This window comes from Neoarius graeffei, chromosome 11 (genome assembly GCF_027579695.1).
Source record: "Neoarius graeffei isolate fNeoGra1 chromosome 11, fNeoGra1.pri, whole genome shotgun sequence".
Lineage (NCBI taxonomy): Eukaryota > Metazoa > Chordata > Actinopteri > Siluriformes > Ariidae > Neoarius > Neoarius graeffei.
The window spans coordinates 1,214,676-1,236,366 of record NC_083579.1 but is presented as its reverse complement, the minus strand read 5'-3'; the positions used below and the strand labels follow the sequence as shown (position 1 = coordinate 1,236,366).

At 40.0% G+C, this 21,691-nt stretch overlaps 1 protein-coding gene across 7 annotated transcripts in view; it reads left to right on the top strand.

Moving 5' to 3' along the window:
• ltbp1 (latent transforming growth factor beta binding protein 1) overlaps nt 1–17,429 on the top strand; it is a 161,363-nt gene extending 143,934 nt beyond the window's left edge. For all 7 annotated transcript variants that reach the window (XM_060933222.1, XM_060933219.1, XM_060933220.1 and 4 more), the window contains 8 exons: nt 2,168–2,329; nt 2,583–2,660; nt 3,581–3,709; nt 9,503–9,640; nt 11,943–12,113; nt 14,323–14,493; nt 16,333–16,485; nt 16,604–17,429. In XM_060933222.1, the coding sequence (XP_060789205.1) occupies nt 2,168–2,329; nt 2,583–2,660; nt 3,581–3,709; nt 9,503–9,640; nt 11,943–12,113; nt 14,323–14,493; nt 16,333–16,485; nt 16,604–16,773 (1,172 nt within the window). In that variant the 3' untranslated portion in view covers nt 16,774–17,429. The remainder of the gene's footprint in view (nt 1–2,167; nt 2,330–2,582; nt 2,661–3,580; nt 3,710–9,502; nt 9,641–11,942; nt 12,114–14,322; nt 14,494–16,332; nt 16,486–16,603) is intronic.
• Nucleotides 17,430–21,691: the final 4,262 nt, after the last annotated feature.

Genomic DNA, 21,691 nt, shown 5'->3' with positions numbered 1-21,691 from the left:
CTGAACCGGTTCCGTTGTTACAGTTCACTGCACAACAATAAGGCATGGGGGTTTTTCTTTGGAAATTCCTGAACACACGTCTGCACTCAAGCCAAACAGCAATGTAAGTAAACGGAAATGGGCTCAACTCAAGCGGTTTGTTTGGCTTAAATGACGTCACGCGCCGAGTGGTCACGAAAACAGCCGAACAGAAATTTGCCGCAATCTGCACTAACTTATTTTAATTATTACTTATTAACAATACTTCTCGGGACCAGAAGAAAATTACAGAGGGTTTTTTAACATATAAAGTTTCAAATGTGCATAAATTGCAAACCGTTGCCGATGAGCTTTAAACCAGATTCTCTGTGGGAAACAAAGCGAACAAACAAATCGAGCCGAGATCAGATCGTGTGGGAAGTCGGCCGTGGCGGTGGTTATCAAACCTTTAATTGCTTTAAATGCCGGTTTACAGGAATGTTAATTTCTCCCAACAAACACATAAGACAGGAAAAGTTCATCTGTGGAACTGGGAATAAAACATGTGTTTAAGGAAAATCTGAGAAGCTCGAAGTGTGTGTTTAAACCCCGGAGACATCAAGAATGATAAAAAGAAAAGAAGAGTCTACATTTGATGATTAAATTTTCAATTTTTAATAACAGGGACTGTGATAATTTATGATCTAAGACAAAATAAAGTTTATAAAGTTTTATTTTAAGAATTTACAGGATTGCCTTCTTAGATAAGCAGACATGTAACAAGTGCTTCTTCAAATTTATCCAAAAATATGATGTTAAATAAATAAGACTTAAATAAATAAGACAAATGATAAGTGCGGGGCAGCACGGTGGTGTAGTGGTTAGTGCTGTCACCTCACAGCAAGAAGGTCCTGGGTTCGAGCCCCGGGGCCGGCGAGGGCCTTTCTGTGCGGAGTTTGCATGTTCTCCCCATGTCCGCGTGGGTTTCCTCCGGGTGCTCCGGTTTCCCCCACAGTCCAAAGACATGCAGGTTAGGTTAACTGGTGACTCTAAATTGAGCGTAGGTGTGAATGTGAGTGTGAATGGTTGTCTGTGTCTATGTGTCAGCCCTGTGATGACCTGGCGACTTGTCCAGGGTGTACCCCGCCTTTCACCCAGAGTCAGCTGGGATAGGATCCAGCTCGCCTGCGACCCTGTAGAACAGGATAAAGCGGCTACAGATAATGGATGGATGGAAAAGTGCTGTAATGTTTTGGTTAATTAACCAAAGAAAAAACAAAGATAGAAAGAATGAATGAGAAGGAAATAATGGAAAAAGATATAAAAGAAAGAAAGAAAAACAAAGAAAGAATCTGTAAAATATAAACAAATGAAAGTTAATCAATTACAAAGAAAGAAAGAAAGAAAGAAATGAAAAACTAAAATGTTATGACTTCACTGACTTTTCTCATTAACTAATCCAACACTAATGAACAAAAATAGCCAGTTGACTAAAGTTAGAAATTAACTAATTATTGCTTTTTGCCATTTGATAAAATTCACCGTGAGAGACGACACAAGTGACACAAACAGAAGTGAAAATGAGAAAAAGATTCTGTAATTAGGATAAAATACACGCTGCTGGTCACACGGTTCTGAACCCTGCGTTAGCTTAAAGCCGCAGCAGTCAATTTTTTTGTTAATAATTTTACAAGTTTGCTGGAACGATATACAGAACGTGGGCTGGAACGTGCGTTTATGTCGGTCACTCACTCCGCCCCTTGGTCACATGCTGACATGAAGGACAAAAAGGACAGCGACTGACTGCACACGTGAGCGTTATCATAAATCATCATGAGCTGGATTTAGTGTCTATAACGTGCTTCACTCTGAGTTCATGACAATCTTTGCTAATGCTAAAAACGCTACTTAACTCGATAGAGACCTGAAATCGGTTCAAGTTAAATACTGTAGAATTAGAAATAGAGCAAAGTGAATTGACACACGCTAAGCAAAATAAATATGCTAGCTAAAGCTGAATAATATCTTTTATAGGCGACTTGAAGAGAAAATATCCCTGGAGAGAAATGCTGCACTGATGCGTTTACTGTAACTAGCGAACTCGCTGAACGTTAATACATTACCTTAGCATCCGTATCATTCCTGTTGAAGATTGTGACGTTCTCAGCGCAGCTCTAATGCTACGCTACATTACGATGTTTCCGTGCAGCCTCGTCCACAGGGAGGAAGGTGTGTTACTACAATCTGAGCGATGAAAACCTGTGTGATAACGTTCTGGCGAGTGGCGTGACGATCGAGGAGTGCTGCTGTACGCTCGGAGCAGGATGGGGCGACAACTGCGAGGTTCACCCCTGTCCTGTCCAAGGCTCAGGTAAGATCCACTTACACAGATCCAAAATGGCTGCCGGTCCACGGAGCCGCCTCCTGATCGGATCACCGCTGTACACAGCTGAAGTATGTCTCTGAATTATTATCTTATGAAATTATTCTTGCCTGTCGTAATTTTCTTTAAATACATTTTATTTTTCATGATTTTATTAAAGTATAGCACATACTGTATATTAATGCTGTCATGATGACATCACTTCCACGTGTGTAAGAAAATCATCATCTCATTTCGACAGATCAGTTCACTCAGATGTGTCCCGCTGGACGAGGCAGGATTCCAACTGGAGATGACACCTCACCTGTTACTTACAAAGGTGTGTGTGTGTGTGTGTGTGTGTGTGTGTTTGGTGTGCTTTGATGTTGCGTTACTGCTCTGTATTTAAAGTATATCTGATTCAACATCTGTGGAGCAGCAACTTCAGACTTGTGTAAGCATCTCTCTCTCACACACACACACACACACACACACACACACACACACGAGTCAGTGTGTCACAAGTACCCAGTCTGGATAAAACCACAGGTTGAAACACACTGATTTTAATTTATGAACACAATAAAATGTAGTCAAGCTGTGTGCGTGTGTGTGTGTGTGTGTGTGTGTGTGTGTGTGTGTGTGTGTGTGTGTGAGAGACAGAGAGAGATACATAGAATAAAAAAAACAGTGTGGAAAAACAGAAAGAAAACACTTACAAAATTGATAAAGAAGAAGGGAGTAAAGAAAAAATAAAAAAAAGAAAGAAAGAAAACTAAAGCATGGAAAAGGAGTAGAGGGATAGAGGGATAAAGAAGGGAAGGAAAACAAAAAAGAGAGGAATAAAGAATAAAGGAAAGGAAAAAAGAAAGACTGGTCCAAACAGTGGATGAAAGACAGATGGGATGAAAGAGAGAAAGCAGAGTGAGGACCTGAAGGCACTGTGAGTTCGCTGTGATATTTCTTCAGTAATTAAAAACTTAAGTTGGCATTTTAAAAAGCTAAATAAAAAATACTGAGTGATAAATGAGTGTGTTTATGGCAGGAGTATGAAATTTTATATTATATATATATATATATATATATATATATATATATATATATATATTTTTTTTTTTAATATACAGAATTTATTTTTGATTTACGTACTAAATTTGCAGTGTTTTTAAATGCTTATTTATTTATAAATGTATTAAAATGACTTTTTGTTTTCGTCATATAACTTTGTGTGTGTGTGTGTGTGTGTGTGTTCATCCTCAGATGCTGATGAATGCGATATCTTTAAGGATGAGATCTGTAAGGACGGATTCTGTCAGGACACACCGGGAGAATTCGAGTGTTACTGTAAAGCCGGACTCTACTACGACGAGACGAAGCTGCAGTGTGTAGGTGAGCTGGGTTAGCTGGAGGTGATGAGGTATCGGGGTGAAGTATCAGAGTGATGAGGTATCGGGGTGATGATGTAATCAGTGAGACAAGGTATTGAAGCGTGATGATGTAATCAGTGAGACGAGGTATTGAGGTGTGATGGTGTGATCAGTGAGACAAGGTATTGAGGTGTTATGATGTAATCAGTGAGATGAGGTATTGAGGTGTGATGATGTGATCAGTGAGACGAGGTATTGATGTGTGATGTGATCAGTGAGATGAGGTATTGAGGTGTGATGGTGTGATCAGTGAGACGAGGTATTGAGGTGTGATGTGATCAGTGAGACGAGGTATTGAAGTGTGATGATGTAATCAGTGAGACGAGGTATTGAGTTGTGATGATGTAATCAGTGAGACGAGGTATTGAGGTGTGATGGTGTTATCAGTGAGACGAGGTATTGAGGAGTGATGGTGTAATCAGTGAGACGAGGTATTGAGGTGTGATGGTGTAATCAGTGAGACGAGGTATTGAGGTGTGATGATGTAATCAGTGAGACGAGGTATTGAGGTGTGATGATGTAATCAGTGAGACGAGGTATTGAGGTGTGATGGTGTGATCAGTGAGACAAGGTATTGAGGTGTTATGATGTAATCAGTGAGATGAGGTATTGAGGTGTGATGATGTGATCAGTGAGACGAGGTATTGATGTGTGATGTGATCAGTGAGATGAGGTATTGAGGTGTGATGGTGTGATCAGTGAGACGAGGTATTGAGGTGTGATGTGATCAGTGAGACGAGGTATTGAAGTGTGATGATGTAATCAGTGAGACGAGGTATTGAGTTGTGATGATGTAATCAGTGAGACGAGGTATTGAGGTGTGATGGTGTAATCAGTGAGACAAGGTATTGAAGCGTGATGATGTAATCAGTGAGACGAGGTATTGAGGTGTGATGGTGTGATCAGTGAGACAAGGTATTGAGGTGTTATGATGTAATCAGTGAGATGAGGTATTGAGGTGTGATGATGTGATCAGTGAGACGAGGTATTGATGTGTGATGTGATCAGTGAGATGAGGTATTGAGGTGTGATGGTGTGATCAGTGAGACGAGGTATTGAGGTGTGATGTGATCAGTGAGACGAGGTATTGAAGTGTGATGATGTAATCAGTGAGACGAGGTATTGAGTTGTGATGATGTAATCAGTGAGACGAGGTATTGAGGTGTGATGGTGTTATCAGTGAGACGAGGTATTGAGGAGTGATGGTGTAATCAGTGAGACGAGGTATTGAGGTGTGATGGTGTAATCAGTGAGACGAGGTATTGAGGTGTGATGATGTAATCAGTGAGACGAGGTATTGAGGTGTGATGATGTAATCAGTGAGACGAGGTATTGAGGTGTGATGGTGTAATCAGTGAGACGAGGTATTGAGGAGTGATGGTGTAATCAGTGAGACGAGGTATTGAGGTGTGATGGTGTAATCAGTGAGACGAGGTATTGAGGTGTGATGATGTAATCAGTGAGACGAGGTATTGAGGTGTGATGATGTAATCAGTGAGACGAGGTATTGAGGTGTGATGGTGTAATCAGTGAGACGAGGTATTGAGGAGTGATGGTGTAATCAGTGAGACGAGGTATTGAGGTGTGATGTAATCAGTGAGACGAGGTATTGAAGTGTGATGATGTAATCAGTGAGACGAGGTATTGAGGTGTGATGATGTAATCAGTGAGACGAGGTATTGAGGAGTGATGGTGTAATCAGTGAGACGAGGTATTGAGGTGTGATGATGTAATCAGTGAGACGAGGTATTGAGGTGTGATGGTGTTATCAGTGAGACGAGGTATTGAGGAGTGATGGTGTAATCAGTGAGACGAGGTATTGAGGTGTGATGGTGTAATTAGTGAGACGAGGTATTGAGGTGTGATGATGTAATCAGTGAGACGAGGTATTGAGGTGTGATGATGTAATCAGTGAGACGAGGTATTGAGGTGTGATGGTGTAATCAGTGAGACGAGGTATTGAGGAGTGATGGTGTAATCAGTGAGACGAGGTATTGAGGTGTGATGTAATCAGTGAGACGAGGTATTGAAGTGTGATGATGTAATCAGTGAGACGAGGTATTGAGGTGTGATGATGTAATCAGTGAGACGAGGTATTGAGGAGTGATGGTGTAATCAGTGAGACGAGGTATTGAGGTGTGATGATGTAATCAGTGAGACGAGGTATTGAGGTGTGATGGTGTAATCAGTGAGACGAGGTATTGAGGAGTGATGGTGTAATCAGTGAGACGAGGTATTGAGGTGTGATGTAATCAGTGAGACGAGGTATTGAGGTGTGATGATGTAATCAGTGAGACGAGGTATTGAGGTGTGATGGTGTAATCAGTGAGACGAGGTATTGAGGTGTGATGGTGTAATCAGTGAGACGAGGTATTGAAGTGTGATGACGTGATCAGTGAGACGAGGTATTGAGGTGTGATGGTGTAATCAGTGAGACAAGGTATTGAGGTGTGATGATGTAATCAGTGAGATGAGGTATTGAGGTGTGATGATGTGATCAGTGAGACGAGGTATTGAAGTGTGATGATGTAATCAGTGAGACGAGGTATTGAGGTGTGATGTAATCAGTGAGACGAGGTATTGAAGTGTGATGAAGTAATCAGTGAGACGAGGTATTGAAGTGTGATGATGTAATCAGTGAGACGAGGTATTGAAGTGTGATGATGTAATCAGTGAGACGAGGTATTGAAGTGTGATGTAATCAGTGAGACGAGGTATTGAGGTGTGATGATGTAATCAGTGAGACGAGGTATTGAGGTGTGATGATATAATCAGTGAGACGAGGTATTGAGGTGTGATGTAATCAGTGAGACGAGGTATTGAGGTGTGATGTGATCAGTGAGACGAGGTATTGAGGTGTGATGATGTAATCAGTGAGATGAGGTATTGAGGTGTGCTGATGTGATCAGTGAGACGAGGTATTGAGGTGTGATGGTGTGATCAGTGAGACGAGGTATTGAGGTGTGATGTAATCAGTGAGACGAGGTATTGAGGTGTGATGATGTAATCAGTGAGATGAGGTATTGAGGTGTGATGATGTAATCAGTGAGACAAGGTATTGAGGTGTGATGATGTAATCAGTGAGACGAGGTATTGAGGTGTGATGTAATCAGTGAGATGAGGTATTGAGGTGTGATGTGATCAGTGAGACGAGGTATTGAGGAGTGATGGTGTAATCAGTGAGACAAGGTATTGAAGCGTGATGATGTAATCAGTGAGACAAGGTATTGAAGCGTGATGATGTAATCAGTGAGATGAGGTATTGAGGTGTGATGATGTAATCAGTGAGACGAGGTATTGAGGTGTGATGTAATCAGTGAGACGAGGTATTGAGGTGTGATGTGATCAGTGAGACGAGGTATTGAGGTGTGATGTGATCAGTGAGACGAGGTATTGAGGTGTGATTATGTGATCAGTGAGACGAGGTATTGAGGTGTGATGATGTGATCAGTAAGATGAGGTATTGAAGTGTGATGATGTAATCAGTGAGACGAGGTATTGAGGTGTGATGGTGTGATCAGTGAGACGAGGTATTGAAGTGTGATGGTGTAATCAGTGAGACGAGGTATTGAGGTGTGATGTGATCAGTGAGAAAAGGTACTGAAGTGTGATGATGTAATCAGTGAGACGAGGTATTGAGGTGTGATTTAATCAGTGAGACGAGGTATTGAGGTGTGATGGTGTGATCAGTGAGACGAGGTATTGAGGTGTGATGTGATCAGTGAGACGAGGTATTGAGGTGTGATGATGTGATCAGTGAGACGAGGTATTGAGGTGTGATGATGTGATCAGTGAGACGAGGTATTGAAGTGTGATGGTGTAATCAGTGAGACGAGGTATTGAGGTGTGATGTGATCAGTGAGACGAGGTATTGAGGTGTGATGATGTGATCAGTGAGACGAGGTATTGAAGTGTGATGGTGTAATCAGTGAGACGAGGTATTGAGGTGTGATGGTGTGATCAGTGAGATGAGGTATTGAGGTGTGATGATGTGATCAGTGAGACGAGGTATTGAAGTGTGATGATGTAATCAGTGAGACGAGGTATTGAGGTGTGATGGTGTGATCAGTGAGATGAGGTATTGAGGTGTGGTGGTGTGATCAGTGAGACGAGGTATTGAAGTGTGATGGTGTGATCAGTGAAATGAGGTATTGAGGTGTGATGGTGTGATCAGTGAGATGAGGTATTGAGGTGTGGTGGTGTGATCAGTGAGATGAGGTATTGAGGTGTGAGGGTGTGATCAGTGAGATGAGGTATTGAGGTGTGAGGGTGTGATCAGTGAGATGAGGTATTGAGGTGTGAGGGTGTGATCAGTGAGATGAGGTATTGAGGTGTGGTGGTGTGATCAGTGAGACGAGGTATTGAGGTGTGGTGGTGTGATCAGTGAGATGAGGTATTGAGGTGTGATGTGATCAGTGAGATGAGGTATTGAGGTGTGATGTGATCAGTGAGACGAGGTATTGAGGTGTGATGATGTGATCAGTGAGAAAAGGTACTGAAGTGTGATGATGTAATCAGTGAGACGAGGTATTGAGGTGTGATGTGATCAGTGAGATGAGGTATTGAGGTGTGATGGTGTGATCAGTGAGATGAGGTATTGAGGTGTGATGATGTGATCAGTGAGACGAGGTATTGAAGTGTGATGATGTAATCAGTGAGACGAGGTATTGAGGTGTGATGTAATCAGTGAGACGAGGTATTGATGTGTGATGTAATCAGTGAGACGAGGTATTGAGGTGTGATGTAATCAGTGAGACAAGGTATTGAGGTGTGATGTAATCAGTGAGACGAGGTATTGAAGTGTTATGATGTAATCAGTGAGATGAGGTATTGAGGTGTGATGTGATCAGTGAGACGAGGTATTGAGGTGTCATGGTGTGATCAGTGAGATGAGGTATTGAAGTGTGATGATGTGATCAATGAGATGTGGTATTGGGGTGTGATGTAATCAGTGAGACGAGGTATTGAGGTGTGATGATGTAATCAGTGAGACGAGGTATTGAGGTGTGATGATGTAATCAGTGAGACGAGGTATTGAGGTGTGATGTAATCAGTGAGGTAAGTGTGTTAATTTATCAGGCTGAATTTAGAGTTTGATGTATTTATTTGAATTTTTCTTCTATCTTGTGAAAGAAAACTTGTTTAAAGAGTTTACGAAATTATGTCATGTGACTAAAAAAAACGCAAACATTTTTCATCTGGAAATAAGAGAATTACATCGACATCTGTTGTAACAGCTCTAACACACACACACACACACACACACACACAATATGATAATTACATCATTAAGTACAGCATTAACACACACGTAGTACAACCACCTACGAAATCAATTCACGTGTGTGTGTGTGTGTTTTGGATTGCATAAGCATGCTATGGCAAAAATACTCAAGCATTATTTTGACTCGCATATATAAAGAAATCATCTCATGCTTGCGGTTGTGTGTGTGTGTGTGTGTGTGTGTGTGTGTGTGTGTGTGTGTGTGTGATTGAGGGATTTAAATGGTGAAACTTTGGGTGGAGAATGTTCGAGTATCAGTGTGCCATAATGACCCAAACCACAGTCCTAGACACACACACACACACACACACACACACACAGGCGACTGGAACTGAGCCTCATGTGGCTTACCACACTGCTGAATGTCATGTGCCAGTGCCAAGCCATGATTTATACACTCACTATGTCTGTGTGTTTTCACTTATTTATGCACTTTACCAAATAACCTGAATGATCCCCCTCCCCCCCCAGACACAGACGAGTGTCTAGACGAGCTGAACTGTGTGGGTGGTCAGTGTTTAAATAGTCACGGATCGTATCAGTGTTTCTGTACGCCCCCCACGGTGCTCGATGCAACAAACAAGCGCTGTGTTTTCCCCGAAGCAGCAGGTAAGAACCGAAGTTCCAGTTTCCTCAGGACTCTAACACCGTTCCATATTAAACAATGTTCAATCCATCTTTGCACTGAAACCCTCCTGAAAGAAGCTGAGCTCAGCTCACGACCTTCTGACCTTGGCATTTACCCAGGTCACTACGTTTAATTCATTTACAATAAAAAACAATGCAGTGTAGATTTTTTCAGAAGTATATTAGTAAAATATAATTAATAGATATAATTATATCTAAGATATCACTTATGAAGTCATAAACAAAAAAAAAATCTTAAAAACTTAAACTTTTAGTTCTGTTTACTGTGTATTATTTTCAACTGAGCCTGGCTAACAGGCTAACATGGGTCATGTGATGCCGAGCTAACTTAGCATAACTCACGCTAAAAATAAGAGACAGCTGTTCACTTTCAGATGTTTATCAAAAAATCTGAAAATGACAGGTTTTGAGAAGTTGAAAGGAAATACATTGCTAATTATTCATTACACTGCAACTGCGCTATCACAAACTCTTTTACTCTGAACTTTCATGTATAACACACTGTGTGTCTTCACCTCTAATGACAGTGAGTCGGAGTCTTAAAAAATATCACTGATCCATGCGCTCCGCTTCCCCCAGAGGCAGTCAGTCCGTAATCAAGTCCACAGTCAAGTTAACAATACGTGTTAACGCTATAAAACAAAGGCTTAACGAGCCTCGCTTAGGTGTCGATCATTAACAATTATCAAGAACGCTGATCACTGACTTTAAAAAGAACAAACAAAAAAACCCTTAACAGGACTTTATTTTATGAGCTGAAAGCAGTTTTACTCGAGTCTTTACTCTGTAAGCACTCTTGTCATGGACACATGTTGTTACATCCACTCACATCAGTGCTCTGAACACCTTTAGGACTAATTACCGTGCACCTGTTCCGGATTAGAGCGCAATCACAGCGCATGCTTATCAGGACTTTCTTACTACACGGAGTTTAAGTATATACGCTGTACCGAGTGTCTCACATTACCAGGCCTTTGTATCCATGTATTGTTTTACTGGTTTTGACTCGCTTTTTTCCCTCAGCAGATAATGTGGGGGGATATAGCTTTCACTCTGTCCGTCTGTAAACATTTTAGTTTCTGGAGCATAACTCAAAAACTATTTGGAATTTTTTTCATGAAACCTGACAGTTATGTTAAGTGACAAGAGGACTTGTGCCTTTTAACATTTTGGGATTTTTGTGCTTTTTATTTTTTCCATATTTCTATGGCAACCAATTCAACTTGGGAAAATGTGGAGTGGGGTTTAATGTGGGGACTGGGGGGATATGTCATGTCCTGGTGACTCTTGTTTATTTTGGACTTTGTGATTTCCTCTGATATTCTGTTTGTGTCTCACGCGACTGTTGCCTGTTCCACGACCCTGCCTTTGTGTTACGTTTTTGAACCGCTTGCCTGCCTGTTTGTAAATAAACTCTTCCTGCGATTTCATCTGTCTCCATTACATGACGCTCATAAATGTAAGATCCTCTCTGTCAAATACAAACTTTACATCCCGGAGCATCTAAAGTGCGGTGAGAAAGCAACAAATTATTCTGAAGAATACGGAATCCCCAAAAATTCAATTTCAGCTTTCCAAGTAAAAGAAAAAGAGCGCAGAGATTTTGTCCATAACTGCGATCAACATGATGAGCTGAAAAGAAAGAAGGCGCAGCAAGCAAATGACGGTGAGGGACTTCTTTCCTTTACTCTGTAAGTACTTTGTAAGTGTGAGTGAGGGATGTGACGAGTGGCTCCTTTTCAGTATTACAAACTTTATGGTATAACGAACTGGACGCCCACAAGGAGTTTGTTATAGCGGGGTTGCAGTGTGTTAGCTTATTGAAACTCTTTTCAGACTAGTCGGCGAGCTGTCTAACTTATCGACAGTAAACAGTTGCTAACTTTCGACCCGAGCAGGTTCACGCGGCAGCGATTATTTACTTTATATAAAAATAATGACGGTGATTTCATTTCATTCAGGTTCGTTCAGAATGATGGCACTAATGATGTAAACACTCACAGGGAGTTTTGGTTTTGTCTAAAATGAAATCTCAGCAGGACAGGTCTAAAATATTCCTTTTTCAAAAAACAATAATTAAATGTAAGAAGTTTGAGTATCGGTCACTCAGATTGGATGAAGTTACAGACTAAAAGAAAAACTTTAACGTCTCAAGACGATGAGCTCAGAGACTTTGATTGGGGGTTTTAGATTAGTTTTTGTGGTTTTTTTCCATTTGAATTTTTTTTTTTGTGTGTGTGTGTGTGTGTGTGTGTGTCCACAGAGCCCAGTGAGCAGCAGGGTGTGCATCAGGAGGTCTGTTGGCAGACTGTTTCCCCCACAATGACCTGCACCAACGTTCTGAGTAACCGAGTGACCACATACACCGAGTGCTGCTGTCTGTACGGAGAGGCCTGGGGCATGCAGTGTGCACTGTGTCCTCCGAAACACTCTGGTACACACACACACACACACACACACACACACACACACACACACACACATTATTAATAAAGATCATAATAAATGTATCCATCAAGACTGTAAAACAGAATAATAACAGGTAAAGTATTACATGTCTAAAGCCAGTCACTCCCATGGAGAAAGTTCCTGGTGTTCAGATTCGGGTTACACAGCTGCTTCCAGCTCCACCTTCAGGTTATTAACACCACCTGTGTGTAGTTCAGGTTATTAATGCTGGGCATACAGTGTGCGATTTTTGGCCCAATTTTGACATAATTTTCACTCGTGCGACTATTTTGGAGATCGGGCCGAGTTTTGGCTCAATCGTGCGTCTCGGATCGTGTAGTATACATAGGGTAACGACAAGCGATTAACACCTCACGACCTCCTCCCGATTGATCGGATGAAAATCAAACCTGTTTGAAATCCTGAGCATCGCATCCGAGCATCGGATCGTATAGTGTGAGAACAGGAATCGTAAGCTGCGTGCTGTTTACCCCTGCGATTCACTCGTACAGTGTGAGCAGCAGCTGAATACCGCGATTGAAAAATCGCACAGTGTCTGCCCAGCTTAACACCACCTGTGTGTAGTTCAGGTTATTAACACCACCTGTGTGTAGTTCAGGTTATTAACACCACCTGTGTGTAGTTCAGGTTATTAACACCACCTGTGTGTAGTTCAGGTTATTAACACCACCTGTGTGTAGTTCAGGTTATTAACACCACCTGTGTGTAGTTCAGGTTATTAACACCACCTGTTCACACCTCCGAGTTTACAGACGTTTCTCGAGTATAACAGCGCTGAGAGCAGCACCTTTAAACACGAACACACAGCTTTACATTTAAAAATGTAAAATAAAACAATAATATGATGATTAATGAGCAAGAAGATTTTTTACAAGTGTTGAAATAAATCGATCAGGAGTCTTGTATATCACTAATCACTGTATTAATTGTCCTTGCTTTAATTATCTCATTAATCACTGGTTTAATTTAACCCAGACCTGGGCATTTTACGGCCCGCGGGCCGCATCCGGCCCTTTGGTTCATTCTGACCGGCCCGCGTAAGGTTAATTAGAAATTACAAAATAAACGTATTTTCTAATTTTACCTCATGCACGGACTGAATGTGCAGTGCTTTTATTTTGACGTTGTGTTCAACAAAAACGCAATGCGTGCGACATGAAATCCCACGAAACCTAATCCCGCGATAACTACTTCCGTAATTTGTCCAGACCAACCACAAACTTGTACGTCATCCTTCAAACGGTCCAGCCAGTCACATAGTGTGACGTCACCAGCAGGCGCCGGAGCCGATCTGTAGATCTGATACCTACACCGAATCGACGTTGTTGCGAGCAGGTCACAAGAAGACTTTAGTCCCCAAAATGTCCGCAAAAAGAAGAAAGGTAGATGCTGAATGCAGGGCTTTCAACAAAACATGGACTAAGTATTTATTTACTGAAGTCAGAGATAAAGCCGTGTGTTTAGTTTGCGGAGAGCAGATCTGAAAAACTGAAAAACACCAAATGAGGTGATTAGACTACAAATGTGGGCGTCATTATTATAATATGATGTATCTTGCTTGATATTTGGAGTAGAAAGACAATATTGTGATGTCTTTATTGTGTTTTGGGGTGAATGTGACTGAAAAAATGGTACAAACGTTCACATTTTGTTAACCATTGTTTTGGGAAATTTGATTGAATAAATGACATTTTTTGTAAGGCAACCTGGTTTTTTCCATCCTCTTACCAGTCTTAGCAGCTTGTAAAAACAATGTTATTTACTGCTTTATATAAAGAAATACAATTAATATTATGCAGAATTTAGTTCAGCCTTTTGGTCCGGCCCTCCACAAAATTTTCTGTTTCTCATGTGGTCCCATGGAAAAAATAATTTGCCCACCCCTGATTTAACAGAACACTTCCACACTCAGTATTCAGCAGCTCAGAGACTCGCACCTGATCCAGCGCAGAGTTCTTCGACTCTTTACTTATTTATTTATTCGTAATGAAGTCACGAGACACTAAATCAAGATGATGAGTCGATCCATGTAAAAATAATCTCAGATGACGCTCCGCCTCCTCCCGTGTCCTCCGTGTGAAAAGAAAAACGCTGATTAAAGAACAGTACTGAAGAATTGTCTCTGGCGTGTTTCTGCGTCTCTGTACTGATCCACGTGTGTTTTTTCTCCGCAGAGGATTACGCCATCATGTGTAATATCCGAGGTTCTGGGTCGGTCAGACGGCCTTACGGTCAGGACGCGCTGGTGGCCGGACCTGTTCACGAGTACGAGGTGGGCCCGGAGTACGGCCCACGCACTTTGAACTCGAACCCGACCTTCTACGAGGACTACGACGACTCTAACAGTGAGTAACACTCGGAGTCCTTCATCCCGTCATCCCAACCTGTGTGTTCTTTGGGTCAGAGCTGTTCAGTCTGTGCAGGTCTGCGGCGCCACCATGTGGTCCTTCAGCTTCCACACTGTTTTATACCCACTCTCACCGTCTGTCCTCTGGCCTGCAGTCAACACAATAACCTTCCCAAACACACACACACACACACACACACACACACACACACACACACCACCTCTTTACACTACATTCATTCATTTGTTTACTCATTTATTTATTTATTATTTGTTTATCTGTCTGTCTATTTATTTATTTATGTCCACATTTATTTACATATTTGCAAATTTATTCATGTATATATTAAATGCATCACTGTTTAATAGTCGTCTCACAGTTTTAGTTTTAGTTGTAAATCTAACACATTGCAACAAAAACTAAAACTCGGACAAAGCTTAACGAGAAACGGAAAATAAATCCTCATTAATGAATAAATAATTAAGATGGATTGAGACCTTTACACAGATCACTAGTGAGCAACTAACAAGTACGAACTAGCGAGAAAGTTACCAAGCTAGCTAGCAAGCCGTTTGTTTGTTTGTTTGTTTGTTGATGTGTTTGATGTGCAGTTACAGTCAGAAGTTTACATACAGGGACATGAATGTGATGATGGTGTTGGACTTGCACTGATTTCTCTGAACTGATCTTTATCTGCAGCAATTCAGATAAAGGTCTGTAGTCATCATACATCTTTAATAGAAACAAAAACAAGACTTTGCTGCACAAGTTTTAATTTATTTTGGTTCTGAAATCAACACAGGGTCAAAATTATTCATACAGCTACTTGATATTTGGTTAAATCTCCCTGAGTGAGTTTCTCCTTCACCAGACGCTTCTGTTCACCATCAACACGCTTCCGTCTGAGTTCTGGTCGGATATTCGTCCTCCCTTCTTCACAGAATTGGTCGAGTTTAATTAAATGTGTGTGTTTTCTGGAACAGACCTGACTTTTAATCGCAGCCCACAGACTGAAGCTTCATGTCCTCCTGTTTTCTCCTCCACACTCGGCTCTGATGTGTGTTTGGGCTCATTGTCCTGCTGGAACACACAACTGGGTCCAAGTTTCTGATGGTTTGAGGTTCTGCTGAAGAATTCTGAGGTTCTTCATGATTCCATCCACTTTGTTCACTGCACCAGTTCCACTGGGAGCGAAACAGCCCCAGAGCCTGATGCTGCCACCACCACGCTTCACATTTAGTACAGAGTTCAGAAATGTGTTTCACTATATTTTCTCTGATAAAGAAAACAGATTAATTCTGTAAGACCTTCTCAATGCTTTTTATGAAACAATTACCTGAGGATGAGTCTGGATCTTCTCACGGTTTCTGAAATCGCTGGCATGTTTTTTTTTTTTTCCAAAGCAGAAGTTTTAGCTTACATGGAAAATAAAGGGAGAAATTGTGCAATAACAACAAAAAAAGAAAATTGACATTAATTCATTTAATTTTTTACAAGTTAATAAGGCTACAACTACGTGTAAAATGTTCTTCTGAATTTACTGTAATTTCCCTGATGATCGTGGATATTACTTCTAAATACTATTTTATAGAAATGTCTCAAAGTTCATGTATTTTTTAACCCTGAGCACAATTCAAGTATCGCTGCTGTTTAGTAAAAATAAAATTAAATTCAGGTTTATTTATCCAGCATTTTTGTCAGTGGAAAGGAACCGTAAGGAGCAGCTTTACAGAAAGCTGTGTGTACGGCGTTTGGATAAATTGAGCAGTTTATAATAATGAGGAAAGTGAATGATGAGTGTGGTTTGTTTGTTTGTTTGTTTGTTTGTTTGTTCAGTGGGGAGATACGAGGCGTTTGAAGGACTGCGTGCGGAGGAGTGCGGAGTGTTAAACGGCTGTGAGAACGGAAGGTGTGTGAGGGTGCAGAAGGGATACACATGCGACTGTTTTGATGGATACACACTCGACATGTCCCGCATGGCCTGCATCGGTACGCGCGCGCACACACACACACACACACACACACACACACACACGCTCTAATAGTTAAATATTACATTCAGTCTTTAATAGTAATTACTTTTTGCTTCTTGGGTTTTGTTTTTCAGATGTAAACGAGTGCACGGAGCTCAACAAGCGCATGTCTCTGTGCAGAAACGGGAAATGCATCAACACACAGGGTTCGTATAAATGCCAGTGTTTGCCTGGATACACACCATCAGAGAGACCCAACTACTGCGTTCCCATCATGCCAAGCGCTAGCACCAGCACCGAGTGACCACCAGGGGACGCCACCATCTCACACACACACACACACGCTCTTATTTAATCAAAGCCCATATATTCTGCACTGTATTATAACACACACACACGAAAAAATGAACAAAATCCTACTTGAGATGAAGATAGAAGTTTAACACGTTTCTAATCTTATTGAGAGAAAACAGAACTGTATAAAATTGTGTTTATTGTCTTTATGTTCATTTTTTCTGATTTTTAAATTAGAAGGAATTTTTAGTGTTTTTTTAAAGAGACAAACCCTACGAAGTGAGCACTGGGGGATAAAACCGTGTTCTTCACCCAGCGTGACACTGATCTTTATTTTATTATAATTATATTCCGCCGTGTGTGTTCCTCTCTCGTCCCTCCTTCCCTCTCTTCACCCACAATCCTTTGCTTTTCTCCTCGCGTCTTGGGTTCATCTCAAATTCACAAAGTTCTGATGTTAAATTTATATCCTATAAAGCACCGTTTCTGACGCTGTCTCCGTATCACATCGGTTCCGTGTGGGAACGTTTTCACTTCTGTCTCATCTCCTGAGTGGATTTATACGATTCGTCCAAAATTTGTCCAAATTTTTTACTTTTGTTTATTTTTATGTTTCTGGAGTTTTTTCTGCCCCAAATAAATCTCCTGACTTTCCCTGAACCACAATCATTTTGAAAGTGTTCTTCAGTTTATTTATTTACAGTGACAATAAAGATATTCTATTCTATTCTATTCTATTCTATTCAGTTGTCCATCTTGGAGAACCTTTAACATTTCTATGGACAATATCTTCCAAGTAGAGCCCGCTTTTGAAAGCTACGAACCCTGAATTATCCAAGAATATTCTCGTAAATCATACAGAACCCTTTAGCTGTTTTTCTCAGAGCAGGTTCTAAGTAGAACCATTTTGGAAAGACAGTGACCACTTGGGTATTACAGAGAACTTTATAAAGGTGTTTATTCAGAAACTGTTCCCAGTAGAACCATCTTCTCAGAAAGTAAGAACCTTAAATAATATAGAACCCAATAACTTCATGTCACAGAAGATTCCAAGCAGAACCGTTTTAGAAAGCCAGCCTTCTGAAGAATGTAGGACCCTACAGTCAAGTGTGTATCAGAAAGAGTTCTAAGTGAATTCTTATAAAACCTGAGGAACTTCAATTATCCAATGAACCCATTAAATTATTTAAAAAAAAAGTTGTTCTTTTCTCTATCACAGGAGGTTCCAAGTAGAACCATTTTGAAATGTTTAACGACACTTGGGTATTACAAAGAACTCTACAAATGAGTGTTTATCAAAAACAGTTCCAAACAGAACCCTTTTATCAGAAAGTAAGAACCTTTAATTAAATAGTATAGAACCTTGTGTTTTTTCCATCCAGGCAGAACCATTTTAGAAAGTTAAGAGGATTACTTATTACAAAGAACCCTCAAAGAATGTAGAACCCTACAACTGAGTGATTCTCAGAAAGGGTTCCAAGTAGAACCATTCTTTCTGTGGAAGATAAGGTCCATTAACAATCCAGTGAAAACTTAAAAAGGTTCTTTGAGGGTTTTTTTTTTTAAGGATTCTCTGGTCACACTGCTGTTGGGTTCTTCAGCCTTTAACACTTCTTCTTTGTAATGGATTAAGGATTCTTAGCTTTCTAAAAGGGTTCTACTTGGAGAAAATGTTCTATATGATGTAATGGTTAATTCAGTAATTAAGGGTATCAGCCTCCTGATAGGGTTCTGATCGGATCCCAACACTTACGGTAGCTGCAGGAGAACTTTGTCATAAGCACTATTTCTTAGCTTTCGAAAGGGTTCCACATTCACTGATAAAGAAACCATTGTTGGGTTCTGTGTTATATCTCAAGGTTCTCAGTGTTCTTTGGATCATTAAAAGTTCTTTGGTTCTAAAACAGGTTGTAAACTCAATTATAGAGTTCGACAAAGAATCCTTAAAGGTTCCTCCAGAGGAAGAACTGAAGAACCCTTTATGGTTCTAGATTTTCTAAGAGTCTCGGCTGCCTCTTCTCGAATAGAAAGCTCATAATGTTTTGAAGCAGCCATGTGAAATAACATTGTGTTTTTATTATCAGAAGTATTTTTAAAATAATTTGTAGATACGTCATAATGTTCCACTGTTAAACTGTTAAAGCCTTCATGCTAACAGGCTGCTAGCAAAAAGCTAATTAGCGACTAGCATGAGATGAACGTCGTCAGTTCTGATGTGAGTGCAGTACATTGTGGCTCAGAAATGTTGTTGCCAAGAAATTACGAGGAAGAAGAACATTTGTAAAAGTTAATTCTAATGTTTTTGATGGGTTTTTTTTTTTCGAATTAAGGGAAAGCTCTTGTTTTTTTCATTTTTTTCAGCATTTTACTGCAGTGACATGATTTTTTTAAACGACACTGTTTTTGTATTAACAATTAAAAAGTTCTCAATGTCTGGAACATCGAACAACAGTATATTTTTGTTTGAAATTCCTGGTTCCGTGCCGTTCTGTATTCATCATGTTTTCCTGAGCAGAAATCTCATCTGGAGTCAGAATGAGAAATAAAATAAACTGATTCTAGATCAGCAGTTTAACCTCACATTCACGTTTGATGGGAAAAAGAGCTCGCTCGGTTCCTTTCACAACACTGAACATTTAGCATTACGCCATGTAGCTAGCTAACAGCTTTATACAGTGAGGATAAACAGAGCTAGTGGGCTAGCAGGACACTGAGAGAGGCTCGCGGTTGACGAGTTAAATAGCGAACTAGTATCACTTTATAAACTCGAGTACAGTACAGGAGCTGAACATCACCTATAGAACCGAGATCAACGTTAACATGGAACTTAACATTTAGCAGCTAATGTCATTTTTTAGCGAGCTAATCATTAAAAGTCTTATTTTTGTATCGGATTTCACCAACAAAACCTGTTATATGTTCAAAGCTTCCAGATCCAAAAAGAAAATTTTTCCTGGACCTAAAACATCCGAAACATCAAAATTGTGCAATTTTTTATAATTATTTTTGGAAAACTTTAGCTAGCAATGTGCCAAACAAATCCCGCCTACTCTTGGTTGTCACACATCAGGAAACAATGTTCATCTGGAATTTACTTTTTATTTTAGTTCTTGTTTGTAAATTGATCAGTGTGTTTATGTAAGTCTAAAATTTCAGGAAGTGGTTCTTAGCAAAAGTAGCTAGCTGAAGTAACTTAGCAAATTAGCAAAACATACTAACATAATACAAATAAATTAGCTAGCTATAGTAACATCTATCCAGCTAGTGTAGCTTGGTATATTAGTAAATTAGCTCTAATAGTAGATGAACTATCTATATTAGCCTCTTAAATTAGCAAGTATGGAACCAAGTACTAATAAATCAGCAGGTATTGAAACAATAACCTCGTGTGGTTACTTTAATTAGCTAGATATAGTGACCTTGTATATTAGTATATTAGCTAGCAAGTGTCCTCATGAATTAATAAATTATTTAATACAGTAAAGTTTTAACTGAGTACTAGTAAATTACCAAGCCAAAGTAAATTAGTAAGTTAGCTAGCATAGTAACGGAGTATGAAAAATGATCTCGCTACAATAAATTAGCTAGCTGTAGTATCCTAATTAGCTTACTAATAAAACAGTTACTACAGAAACAATAACCTCCGATGTTTAGTTTGTGAGTTAAAGTTAACGTGGCATCTTTTGAAACTACAACTAAAGCTAAACCTGTTTTGATGCATTTTACAACAAGATTCTTCGCATCTCAGTGTCGTAGCAGTCAAACCCTTGCGAGCGTGAACGTCAGGTTCCTCGGGTAAATGCGATAAATACGGAACGTAGCTTTTAGCCTTTAGCTTCTTTTACTGGAAAAACTCAACTCTATGTGAAGAAATGAAGTGCCTTAAATCGTTTTTTCTTATATATGTTTTTTTTATTTCTTAAACCCAGATTATTTTATTTGGAGAAAAGTCTTGCCAGGTTGCAAAGCTGCTAATAAACAGCCGTGGGATTTCGTTTGCTTTGGAGGTTTTTTCTTTCTTTTCTTTTTGTACATTTAAAAAGAAGAGTTTTGATAAACAGTTTTATGTGTTTGTAATTTGTACATGAATAAATTAGCTCCTGTACGTTTCTCCATTTACAAATGCATATTAATAAATCTTAATAAATCACCAGTGGTGATATTTACACACACTTTTATTGGGGTTTTTTATGATTTAGTGTTTTATTTTTATTTATTTTATACATCACACCCACACGAGTTAAAATTGATCTTGTGAAATCATCACAAGCCTTCATTTTTACTGGTTTTTGCATAAAATTCCGGTCCTGGATAAGCGGAAGAAGACGAGACGAGACGAGACGAGACGAGTTTAGCAACATTAGTCAGCTAGCTAGTTAGCTTAGCTAATGCTAACGCTAATGTTTGCTGTTCAGCAAGTGATCGGACTTTAGCAGCGCACTAACATTCACTCAGTTGTTGTGACGATGTTCAGTAATATGGTTAAAGTTTGTGACTGGCTGAACAAATATAACATAAGCCCCGCCCTCTTTAACAATGTCACTCTGTGTGTGTGTGTGTGTGTGTGTGTGATTTTTAGTATATACATGTATGTCTTCCAGAGCTTGTGCTTTATACACACACACACACACACACACACAGAATACAGTTTTTATGCTCTTATTTTTATTTATTTACTGATTTATTTGTTTGTTTATTGTGTAAAACTTTCTGTGATCTTTTATATAGCTAAATGTCAGTGCTGTATAGAGATGGATGAACTCTGTGTGTGTGCGTGTGTGTGAGCAGATAGACAGAATCAGAAAGAGGAAAGAGCTATTGATGGAGTGACGAGGATCAGACAAAGAGAGGAAGGAAAAGAGGAGGAGACGATTGTGAGAGAGGAGGCGTGACGGACAGAGTGTGTGTGTGGTTTTGAGAGAGCGTGA